The following is a 12,859-nucleotide window of genomic DNA, read 5'->3' as shown; positions in this document are numbered from 1 at the left end:
AATTGCCCAGGGTGGTATTAATCAGGGGCGCCGCAGGGATAACGGGGGAAAAAAGATTCATATTCATCGGTCTCCTTGGACTTATCCTCGCTCATCCATGCGGACGGGACACTGGCCGAGAGTTGGTGGGCGGCCGAGGGTGGAGTCGGCTCTCTTGGTTGCTTTGTTGGGACTGCTCCTGTCTCTGGCCATGCTCCCCCCACCCCAGTAGACGATGGCGTGGAACACAGCAGAGGTCACCACAGTGTATATGATTTGTTGTATTTCAATCAATCAATCAATCAATGTTTATTTATATAGCCCTAAATCACAAGTGTCTCAAAGGGCTGCACAAGCCACAACGACATCCTAGGTTCATTGCCCGCATAAGGGCAAGGAAAAACTCACAACCCAGTGGGACGTCGATGTGAATGACTATGAGAAACCTTGGAGAGGACCGCATGCGGTCTCTGTAGGGGAGACCGGATGCAACGGACGTCGAGTGGGTCTGACATAATATTGTGAAAGTGTAGTAGAAAGTCCAAATCTTAAACGGGAACAAAGGTGAATTTATCACAAGAGTTTTATTTACTCATAATCAAATGGTACAAGGTTGGATTGAATTGCCATGATACAGACAGTTTCTCCGGAGAAACTACGGTGGTCTCTTCTAGCAGGAAAAAAAAAGAAATAAGAACCCCTGACTTGGTCCAACTTGGTTATTTATGTTTTTCCTCGTGGGTCAGGGGCCTGCTGTTTTGAATTCGCTCACTCTGCAATATCCTTGGATCCCTTAGCCATAACAAACAATCAAAACATCTTGTACAATGTCAGGGCGACCATACGCTCAACTCTTACACGCTTGGCAATCTTCTCCCTAATGCATTCTGGTGAAAGGCGAAAATAGGCAGAAATTCCACTACATAAGTCCAGTCCAGTAACATAATAGTGAGAGTCCAGTGTACAGTGTTGTTGTGGTTTTACTTTTGTGGCTGTGTGTAGAAGTGCTTCAGCTCTGCTCTTTTAATGTCCTTTGTCTTTGATGTTTCCCTCAGACACACGTTTATGTGTGCTATGGCTATGAGGGTTTTTTTTCTTCCCCTTGGCCTCAGTCCGGAACCCCCTCTCCAGGGACCCAGGCTTAGACTGATTTTTTTTTTCTCCCCCTCCCCCCTCCCCCCTCCCCAGCATTTACCTGTATCTCACCTTTTTTGTAAGTGCCGCCGGAAGTTGGCAGACCCGTCAACGATCCTGTTCTGTCTCCCTGTAATGTTTGTCTGCTCTTGCATGGGATTGTGCTGAAAATCTTAATTTCCCCTCGGGGATTAATAACGTATTTCTGATTCTGATTCTGATTTGTGCTCAGGTATATAGTACAGATCAAACGTTTGGACACACCTTCTCATTCACAACACAACTGATGGTCCCAAACCTATTGATAAAGCAAGAAATTCCTGATAAGGCCCACCTGTGGAGTGAAAACCATTTCAGGTGACTACCTCTTGAAGCTCATCGAGAGAATGCCAAGAGTGTGCAAAGTAGTAATCAGAGCAAAGGGTGGCTATTTTGAAGGAACTAGAATATAAAACATGTTTTAAGTTAGTTCACCTTTTTTTGTTAAGTACGTAACTCCACATGTGTTCATTCATAGTTTTGATGCCTTCAGTAACAATCTACAATGTAAATAGTCATGAAAATAAAGAAAACCCATTGAATGAGAAGGTGTGTGCAAACTTTTGGCCTGTACTGTATATGTGTCAGATAGTGGAAACCCCCCATAGTGCTGACATGGAGTGGAAGTGAGTTAAATGCTTGGTCTCAGTCCTCAGGTTGATAGAAGTCTATATAGTCTACTGACTAAGTTAAAACTACACGCTGCCTTTTATTAGAAATGGCAAGAGCGGAGGATTTTAGCATGCATGTGCATGTACGAGCCAGTCTGCCCCACAACAAGAGGATAGAGAAAAATGATTCCCAGAGCCCAAAAATAGTCTTCGGGCTATGGAGCGTTTTGTATTCGGGGTTCCAGTACTCTAGAATGCCCTCCTGGTAACAGTTAGAGATGCTACCTCAGTAGAAGCATTTAAGTCCCATCCTAAAAGTCATTTGTACACTCTAGCCTTTAAATAGAACCCCTTTTAGACCAGTTGATCTGCCGTCTCTTTTACTGCTCTGTCCCCCTCTCCTGCGTTATTAGGTTATTAGGTGACCACAGATGAAGCGCTAGCTGTTCAAAGTCGGGACCCGGGGTGGACCACTCATCTGTGCATCAGTTGGGGACGTTTCTGCGCTGCTGACCTGTCTCCACTCAAGATGATCCCCTGCTGGCCCCACTATGGACTGGACTCTCACACTATTATGTTAGATCCACTATGGACTGGACTCTCACACTATTACAGTATGTTAGATCCACTATGGACTGGACTCTCACACTATTATGTTAGATCCACTATGGACTGTACTCTCACACTATTATGTTAGATCCACTATGGACTGGACTCTCACACTATTACAGTATGTTACATCCACTATGGACTGGACTCTCACACTATTATGTTAGATCCACTATGGACTGGACTCTCACTATTATGTTAGATCCACTATGGACTGGACTCTCACACTATTATGTTAGATCCACTATGGACTGGACTCTCACTATTATGTTAGATCCACTATGGACTGGACTCTCACTATTATGTTAGATCCACTATGGACTGGACTCTCACACTATTATGTTAGATCCACTATGGACTGGACTCTCACACTACTAACTAGATCCACTCGACGTCCATTGCACCGGTCGCCCAGGGGGAGGGGGTCCCCAAATCTGCGGTCCCCTCCAAGGTTTCTCATTGTATCCCATTAGGTTGAGTTTTTTCTTGCCCTGATGTGGGATCTGAGCCGAGGATGTCATTGTGACTTGTGCAGCCCTTTGAGACACTTGTGATTAAGGGCAATATAAATACACTTTGATTGATTGATTGATGAAAAATAAGGAACCGTTTGACTACAACTTTGGACTACAACTGAATAAAAATGGCGGAGTCGTGCAAAGATCTTCGGGTAAACCTCTACCAGGGTGATTCTCAAACGGTGGTACTGTACGACGAGTACCTCGAGTGGTACGCAGGCTCTCTGGTACGCCAAAGAATCCCCTAATTAAATATGGTAATGTAACAGTTTTACTTTCCCATATTCAAACGCAGTGTTACTGTTCGAACTGTGTAATGTTACAGTATACTTGCCTAATAAAACCTCTGCCTTGTTTTCAATGAACGCTGAGGCCTACTACAATACTGTATTTTAATGTTGGTCATTAAAGTGGTACTTAGTGAAAAAGATTTGAGAACCAAATATGTCACTAAAGTCTCAAATTCCAAACGGCTCTATTGGAAGAAGCATGAAGGAAAGCAAGATTGTTTTATAAATATCTCCACCATGGCTCCATGGTTTCATTTCGTATTTTCCGGGACTTCTGGGGATCCCAAATACAGAAAAACAAGTACCGACAGGTGGGAAAGGTTGGTTTTGCATAACAGGACCCCTTTTCAAAGACTGATTTGGAGTCAGCAGACACAAAACAAAAAAACTATTTCTTATATGAAAACACGTCTAGCAAACATTTCATTTTATTGCATCTTGTTCCCAGAGCGCACCTTCGGCCAACAAACCCAACAAAAAGTTAGAGCATGATGCAGTGGGTGTTCTTAACCTTTATGACCTCAGGGCCAAACTTTTCCACTACAGAGGGCCTGGGACCGACCCAAATATTAACACTGAATTAGTAATCTTACTCTTGATTTTAATCGTTTTAAACAAATGATATCTTACCTACCTACTGATTAAAATCTTGCCAAATAATTTGAAACCATGTGTTAATCACAAAGATGATAATTTATTTAACACATAAAACTCAGGCTTAGGTCAGGGTGATTAAAAAACAAGCACTAACCAAGAATACATGTACATGTAGTTATATTGTGCTAAAATAAACAGACTATTTATAAATAAAAAAATACAAATTAAAATACAACTTCACACTTTAGTCTTAATTTTTGCGCTTAAGAAACGTCTTTGTGACTTCAGACATCTTCTGTTTGTTTGATATTGTCATTACTGCCACAAGTGGTGGAACAGTGTATTAGAACCCACCTGCTCCCAGTGCCACCCACACTGGTTTAAATAGATATTGGGTTTCACTATGTAAAGCGCTTTGAGTCACTAGAGAAAAAGCGCTATACAAATATAATTCACTTCACTTCACTTTTTTTGTTTGAATTTCATAGTTATATTCCTCGCTAGTGTGGTTGGAGATTGATATTTTTGTTTCCTCCTTTCGGAGTGATTTTCGGTTTGTTCACTTTTTTGTGGAACCTTTTCGCCCATTTGTTAAAGGCCTACTGAAACCCACTACTACCGACCACGCAGTCTGATAGTTTATATATCAATGATGAAATCTTAACATTGCAACACATGCCAATACGGCCGGGTTAGATTACTAAAGTACAATTTTAAATTTCCCGCGAAATATCCTGCTGAAAACGTCTCGGTATGATGACGTTTGCGCGTGACGTCACGGATTGTAGCGGACATTTTGGGACAGCATTGTGGCCAGCTATTAAGTCGTCTGTTTTCATCGCAAAATTCCACAGTATTCTGGACATCTGTGTTGGTGAATCTTTTGCAATTTGTTTAATGAACAATGGAGATAGCAAAGAAGAAAGCTGTAGGTAGGAAGCGGTGTATTAGCGGCCGGCTGCAGCAACACAAACACTTAGCCCGTGTTTCATTGTTTACATTCCCGAACGATGACAGTCAAGCTTTACCATTGGCCTGTGGAGAACTGGGACAACATAGACTCTTACCAGGAGGACTTTGAGTTGGTTACGCGCTACCGTGAGTACGCAGCTGCAGCTTCCAAACATTTGATTGCTTGCCCGTACGTGTGTGCCGCTATGTGCATGTCACGTACGTAACTTTGGGGAAATATATGTGCTGTATGAACTTTGGGCAGGTGAACAGTACTTTGGGCTGTGGGATTGAGTGTGTTGTGCAGGTGTTTGATTTGTATTGGCGGGTTATATGGACGGGAGGGGGGGAGGTGTTTGTTATGCGGATTAATTTGTGGCATATTAAATATAAGCCTGGTTGTGTTGTGGCTAATAGAGTATATATATGTCTTGTGTTTATTTACTGTTTTAGTCATTCCCAGCTGAATATCAGGTCCCACCCGCCTCTCACAGCATCTTCCCTATCTGAATCGCTTCCACTGCCCTCTAGTCCTTCACTCTCACTTTCCTCATCCACAAATCTTTCATCCTCGCTCAAATTAATGGGGAAATCGTCGCTTTCTTGGTCCGAATCGCTCTCGCTGCTGGTGGCCATGATTGTAAACAATGTGCAGATGCGAGGAGCTCCACAACCTGTGACGTCACGCTACTTCCGGTACAGGCAAGGCTTTTTTATCAGCGACCAAAAGTTGCGAACTTTATCGTCGATGTTCTCTACTAAATCTTTTCAGCAAAAATATGGCAATATCGCGAAATGATCAAGTATGACACATAGAATAGATCTGCTATCCCCATTTAAATAAGAAAATCTCATTTCAGTAGGCATTTAAAGCTTATAGCCATTGTTTTATCGCCCTGACTCAAGAGGTGAAAAGTGAACATTTCAAAATAAAAGCCTGCCGGATTTTTCTCCACCTCTGAATCTGAGTCCTATTTTTGATCAAGTCCTGACAGTAACAACCTATGCATCTCTGCTCATTTCCATGTCCAAGAGGCTTAAGGCAGTTGTAGATAACAACAATACCACAAAATATTCACACCAAGGACACATACCATGCCAACTATTGGGACAATAATGGCTGGGTTTGGGCTCATTTTCAGTGGATAGTAAATCTCTACTGCTATATTCAAAAAGAACATTGCAATCTATAGCAGAAATGTTGGCTAAAATGTGAGAGTTGCACATGGCATGTGCAATTTCTGGCATAAAACACATTATTAGAGTGTCAGGTTGCAAGATATGGCGTTTAACATTGACGTACGGAAGACAAGGAGCATAGAGTTTTTGGTAACACTTTAGTATGGGGAACATATTCACCATTAATTAGTTGCTTATTAACATGCAAATTAGTCACATATTGGCTCTTAATTAGTCATTATTAAGTACTTATTAATGCCTTATTCTGCATGGCCTTAGTATACAACCAGTAAGCCATTAACTAAGATTAGTAACCCTAACCCTAACCCTTATATCAGGGGTGTCCAAACTTTTTCCACTGAGGGCCGCACATTGAAAAATCAAAGCTAGCAGGGGCCATTTTGATATTTTTTATTTTAAAAACCAATACAATATATGCATAAAAAATATACATTTAGGCTTCCACTCAGGCTTGATCCCGGGGACCCCAAAGGGTTTTGGTCCAAAAAGTATAAAAAATGTGTCATTATTCAGTATTATTATTTGTGTTTTTAAATCTCTAGATCAACATTAGGTCTATCTGTCAATATAACATTTTTTAAAGATTTAAATTGTATGCTCTTTTTGTCAAAGAAAACCTTTTTTTTTAATGAAAAAAACACAAAATATGCAATACTTTCACCCAATAAAATTTTTAAGTGGGATATTTGAGAGTATATAATAATTGGAGCCTTAAAAAGGTCAATAACTCATAACACCATTGATTTTAATTCATTATTATTTTTTGAGCAATGACACTTAAAAACTAATCACACTAAAATTGTAGGGGATCCAGAAGGGTCCTACTCATTAAAGTGTTAAAAAATAAATTATAATTGTTTTTGTTTTTTTACTGTTTATAACACAATAATCTCGAGATCAACTTCAGATGTCAATTACAAGTTTTATTGTTGTTTATGTTTTTTGTTTGTTCATTTTAGGCCCTTCTTTGAAAAAAAACAGCTTGTTTTTTTTATATGCAACATTTTCCCCAAAAAATATCTCAAAATATTTAATGTGACGTAATTGGAGCCTTAGATAGGTCAATAATTCATAATGACATTGATTTTGATTCATTATTATTTTTTAAAGAAAGAAACAGCCTACATGGCAGCTTTGTGTGATTAGAGTAAACATTGCTACATTTTCTTGTTACATTTCACCTGTTTGCTCTTTAAATACCACTTTTAATGTTTTAAATTTTTTTCAATCGTATTTTTAAAATGTGCCGTGGGGCCGTTAAAAAATGAACTGCGGGCCGCAAATGGCCCCCGGGCCGCACTTTGGACACCCCTGCCTTATATGTTCCCTTAGTGTCCAAATAACTCTAAATTAAGTCTTTGTTACTTAGAATATGTTCCCCATACTGAAGTGTTACCGAGTTTTTTTGTTTGCATGCAAGATCACAGACTCAATGTGGAGAGCACACACACACACACACACACACACACACACACACACACACACACACACACAGTCACAGTCACAGACAGGGAGAGAGAGTAAGCCTGAAAGGAAGAAAAAAAAAACGCCTCCCACACGTTGAAGTTACATAAGGAGGAAAAAATCGAAACTTAAGTTTGAGGACGGATAATTTAATTTGGAGTCTTGCTAAGGGAAAGACATCTTTGCTTTAGATTGTTGCTAACATACGCCAGGCAATAAAGCTTGCATCACAGTCGAGCCACAACATGAACCGTCGACGAATTAAGACGTGATTCCGGGCTTTCAATGCAACGCTCGACACAGGCCGGGTAATAGACTCAGGCTGAGCATGACAAATGGCTACTGTTCCATGCCGGGGATGCGGCGTTCCGGTCCGAATAAGCGGCATGCTGCGGCGCCGGTCTCCAAGGAGACGCTGCGGTGCGACGGTGAAAGCAGTTCATCCTTCATGATTTAAAAAAAAGGCAGAGAAAAGAAGGATTTATCCTATAAGTGATCTCCGGGGAAGTGGAGACGATGGCGCTTTTGGATGATTTGGATCAATGTGACCATTAAACTGGAGACTAGAAAGGTATGATCTCTGAACTGCAGTACGTTTGTTTATCTCATCACGCGTCTGCCTGTCCGTTTGCATACTCTACACAATTACTTAGAAATCCCAGCACGGTCTTGTAACCTAAATATGTTTCCTTAAAGGCCTACTGAAATGAACTTTTTTTTATTTAAACGGGGATAGCAGATCCATTCTATGTGTCATACTTGATCATTTCGCGATATTGCCATATTTTTGCTGAAAGGATTTAGTAGAGAACATCGACGATAAAGTTTGCAACTTTTGGTCGCTGATAAAAAAAAGCCTTGCCTGTACCGGAAGTAGCGTGACGTCGCAGGTTGAAAGGCTCCTCACATTTCCCCATTGTTTACACCCGCAGCGAGAGCGATTCGGACCGAGAAAGTGACGATTACTCCATCAATTTGAGCCAGGATGAAAGATTTGTGGATGAGGAACGTGAGAGTGAAGGACTAGAGACGCATCTTTTTTCGCTCTGACCGTAACTTAGGTACAAGCTGGCTCATTGGATTCCACACTCTCTCCTTTTTCTATTGTGGATCACGGATTTGTATTTTAAACCACCTCGGATACTGTATCCTCTTGAAAATGAGAGTCGAGAACGCGAAATGGACATTCACAGTGACTTTTAATACATCGGCGAAGCACTTTAGCTACGGAACTAACGTGATAGCATCGGGCTTAACTGCAGATAGAAACAAAAGAAATAAACCCCTGACTGGAAGGATAGACAGAAAATCAACAATACTCTTAAACCATGGACATGTAATTACACAGTTAATGCTTGCCAGCGTGGCGAAGCTTAACAATGCTGTTGCTAACTACGCCATTGAAGCTAACTTAGCAACGGGACCTCACAGAGCTATGCTAAAAACATTAGCTATCCACCTACGCCAGCCAGCCCTCATTTGCTCATCAACACCCGTGCTCACCTGCGTTCCAGCGATCGACGGAGCGACGAAGGACTTCACCCGATCATCAATGCGGTCGGCGGCTAGCGTCGGATAGCGCGTCTGCTATCCAAGTCAAAGTCCTCCTGGTTGTGTTGCTGCAGCCAGCCGCTAATACACCGATCCCACCTACAGCTTTCTTCTTTGCAATCTTCATTGTTCATTAAATAAATTTCAAAAGATTCACCAACACAGATGTCCAGAATACTGTGGAATTTTGCAATGAAAACTGAGCTTTTTGTATTGGATACAATGTGTCCTAATACTTCCGTTTCAACGATTGACGTCACGCGCATACGTCATCATACATAGACGTTCTCAACCGGAAGTTTCACGGGAAATTTAAAATTGCACTTTATAAGTTAACCCGGCCGTATTGGCATGTGTTGCAATGTTAAGATTTCATCATTGATATATAAACTATCAGACTGCGTGGTCGGTAGTAGTGGATTTCAGTAGGCCTTTAATGTTGTTTTTTAAAACACTTTGTTTATCACTAGTCTCAAAATGCTATACAGTATTTAATGTATATGCTAACTCTATGAGCCACATGCGGCTCTTTAGCGCCGCCCTTGTCAGAGATGTGTGAAAATGGAAAAAGATATGGGGAAAAATATATGTTTTTTTTTTATATATTTTCTGTAGGAGAACAAACATGACACAAACCTTCCTAATTGTTAGAAATCCTACTGCTCATATTATACATGCTTCACTGACGAGAGTATTTGGCCAGCACCGTTTTGTCCTGCTAATTTCAGCGATCCTTGAAGTCATCGTAGTTTGTTTACATGTACAACTTTCTCCGACGCTGCCACAGAAAGACGTGTTTTATGCCACTCCTTCTTTGTCTCATTTTGTCCACCAAACGTTTTATGCTGTGCGTGAATGCACAAAGGTGAGCTTTGTTGATGTTATTGACTTGTTGGGGTGCTAACCAGGCATATTTGGACAGTGCATGACTGCAAGCTAATCAATGCTAACATGCTATTTAGGCTAGCCGTATGTATGTGTTTTTAAAACAATGGAAAATATGTTTCGAGTAAAGAACAACAGCCTTCCAGCTTGTTTTCTTAGGTTATTTCAATTGAGAGGAGAAAACTATAATTTACGGGGGATATTGATTTTTGAAATATGTAAAGTAAGAACAAATATAAAATACAAATGTATTTCAGTTTTAGGAGTTAATGGTGGAACAAGCTCAGTGATGAGCTGAAGACATGTAGTTCTTCAGGTTTAAGAAAACCTTTAAAGGTGAAATAATAGAAAATTATAAAATATAGTAACAATTACTTACATCCCATTGATTTTTTTTTAACGTTGATGTTCCAGGCAATCTAATTTTCAGTGAATGTATATGATAGGCAAATATAAGCTTTGGCTTCAGCATATTCCTTTTTCGGTCATTCTTTTTATTTTATTTTTGTGTGTAAATGTGTATGATTGTTAAATATGTCTAATCTGTACTGTTAAACTGGTCACACAAAATGGTTGATGGTTGATTATATGACCGAAATAAACTTATTTCAGTCATAAACGTATTTCATTCATTCATTCATTCATTCATTCATTCATTCATGTACATATTGCATCATTATGCCTCCTTTGTAGGTATATTTGAGCTCATTTAATTTCCTTTACTTATGTCCTCTGTGTATTTAAATTATATTTGCATGTCTCATGGCATGTTATCTGTATGCAAAATTCGCTGCAATTCTAATAGTTGTATTTGTTCCAGACCACAGCAAACGTTACGTAGCTTGCAAAGATTGTAATAAATCCATTAGAAGAAGAAAATAAACTGGATAATTTAGTATGTGTTTGTGCATGAAAAACGGCAGCTTTTCGCAGAACTTAAGCACTGGCTTTATTCCAACTAAAAATCTTACTGTACATTAACATATGTTTGTCCTTAAGTAAAATAGTGAACTTACTAGACAATTTGTCTTTTAGTAGTAAGTAAGCCATGTTTTAAAGCACCTCTTTCTGAGGGTGTTTCAGTTTTATAACTTCTCCTTTACCGTTAGTTTTTAAGCCAAAATGAGTCAGTTCTCCCTTCTTTGTCTACACACTGTGTCTGCTTGCAAGTACTCCGCGATTGTGCGCTGCCGAACATGCTCCTCTGCTTGTAAACCAGCAATGACACGACATGACGACGGGGGGCCGGGGGGATGGGGGACTGATACTTTTTTAGAGGCGGTATAGTACCGAATATGATTAATTAGTATCGCGGTACTATACTAATACCGGCATACCATACAACCCTAGCCTGTACAAAGCCCAGATGGTGTAAATTAGGAAATTGACTAGAATGGACCAGCCTTTACTCTTGATAATCCGGTGTTAGAAAAAGAAAAGTTGTGTGGGATGGATCAATACACTCTGAGTAGTTCAATATGTGTATTATCAGATTTAGAATTGAAGATACAGTCGTGGTCAAAAGTTTACATACACTTGTAAAGAACATAATGTCATGGCTGTCTTGAGTTTCCAATAATTTCTACAACTCTTATTTTTCTGTGATAGAGTGATTGGAGCACATACTTGTTGGTCACAAAAAAAAAATTCATGAAGTTTGGTTCTTTTATGAATTTATTATGGGTCTACTGAAAATGTGACCACATCTGCTGGGTCAAAAGTATACATACAGCAATGTTAATATTTGGTTACATGTCCCTTGGCAAGTTTCACTGCAATAAGGCGCTTTTGGTAGCCATCCACAAGCTTCTGGTTGAGTTTTTGACCACTCCTCTTGACAAAATTGGTGCAGTTCAGCTAAATGTGTTGGTTTTCTGACATGGACTTGTTTCTTCAGCATTGTCCACACGTTTAAGTCAGGACTTTGGAAAGGCCATCTTAAAACCTTCATTCTAGCCTGATTTAGCCATTCCTTTCCCACTTTTGACGTGTGTTTGGAGTCATTGTCCTGTTGGAACACCCAACTGCGCCCAAGACAAAAACCTCCGGGCTGATGATTTTAGGTTGTCCTGAAGAATTTGGAGGTCATCCTCCTTTTTCATTGTCCCATTTACTCTCTGTAAAGCACCAGTGGCATTGGCAGCAAAACAGGCCCAGATCATAATAGTACCACCACCATGCTTGACAGTAGGAATGGTGTTCCTGGGATTAAAGGCCTCACCTTTTCTCCCCCAAACATATTGCTGGGTATTGTGGCCAAACAGCTCAATTTTTGTTTCATCTGACATCACATGGACAGTGATAAGACCTTCCGGAGGAAAGTTCTGTTTTTGGTCACATTTTCAGTAGACCCATAAAAAATTCTTAAAACAACCACATTTCATGAATGTTTTTAGTATGTGCTCCAATCACTCTATCACAAAAAAATATGAGTTGTAGAAATGATTGGAAACTTCAAACAGCCATGACATTATGTTCTTTACAAGTGTATGTTAACTTTTGACCACGACTGTAAGACACAATGATTGACAGTTCACATCTATAGGGGGAGACTGGGAACAAATGAATGCAGCGAGAAACAAACAAGTCCAGAGAGTAGAAAAAAAACGTATGAAAACCCAATGTAGGAAGTGGCGGACGCATGGTGGGAGGAGCCAAAAGATGATCAGACGGAAAGAGATCAACCTACCATTAATGAGGTTGGCACTGCCGGGGGCGTTAAAGCCTGCCGCCCCATCCGTGGCAATAGTGGCGATGGGGTGGATGGGGGGATGCGAGCAGTCTAGCCAGGGACAATGGCAGAAAGACACACACACCAACACAAGACAGTGCACAGAGATAAATAACATGGTTATAGGACATTTAACATGTTCAACATCTTGGATTAAACACACAATAGCCGTCATACTTTCTCATGTTATTCAATGGAAGGTGACGTACACTATATTGCCAAAAGTATTTGGCCACCCATCCAAATGATCAGAATCAGGTGTCCTAATCACATGGCCCGGCCACAGGTGTATAAAATCAA

At 40.4% G+C, this 12,859-nt stretch overlaps 1 protein-coding gene across 9 annotated transcripts in view; it reads right to left on the bottom strand.

Moving 5' to 3' along the window:
• The window catches only part of atp2b2 (ATPase plasma membrane Ca2+ transporting 2), a 316,595-nt gene that overhangs the window by 102,078 nt on the left and 201,658 nt on the right, over positions 1 to 12,859 (bottom strand). For all 9 annotated transcript variants that reach the window (XM_062037840.1, XM_062037839.1, XM_062037833.1 and 6 more), the window contains one exon: positions 12,518 to 12,610. In XM_062037840.1, coding sequence (XP_061893824.1) covers positions 12,518 to 12,610 — 93 coding nt within the window. The remainder of the gene's footprint in view (positions 1 to 12,517; positions 12,611 to 12,859) is intronic.

Source organism: Entelurus aequoreus, linkage group LG26 (assembly GCF_033978785.1).
Source record: "Entelurus aequoreus isolate RoL-2023_Sb linkage group LG26, RoL_Eaeq_v1.1, whole genome shotgun sequence".
Lineage (NCBI taxonomy): Eukaryota > Metazoa > Chordata > Actinopteri > Syngnathiformes > Syngnathidae > Entelurus > Entelurus aequoreus.
The sequence above is the reverse complement of the archived record's forward strand: the minus strand, read 5'-3'. Positions and strand labels throughout refer to the sequence as shown.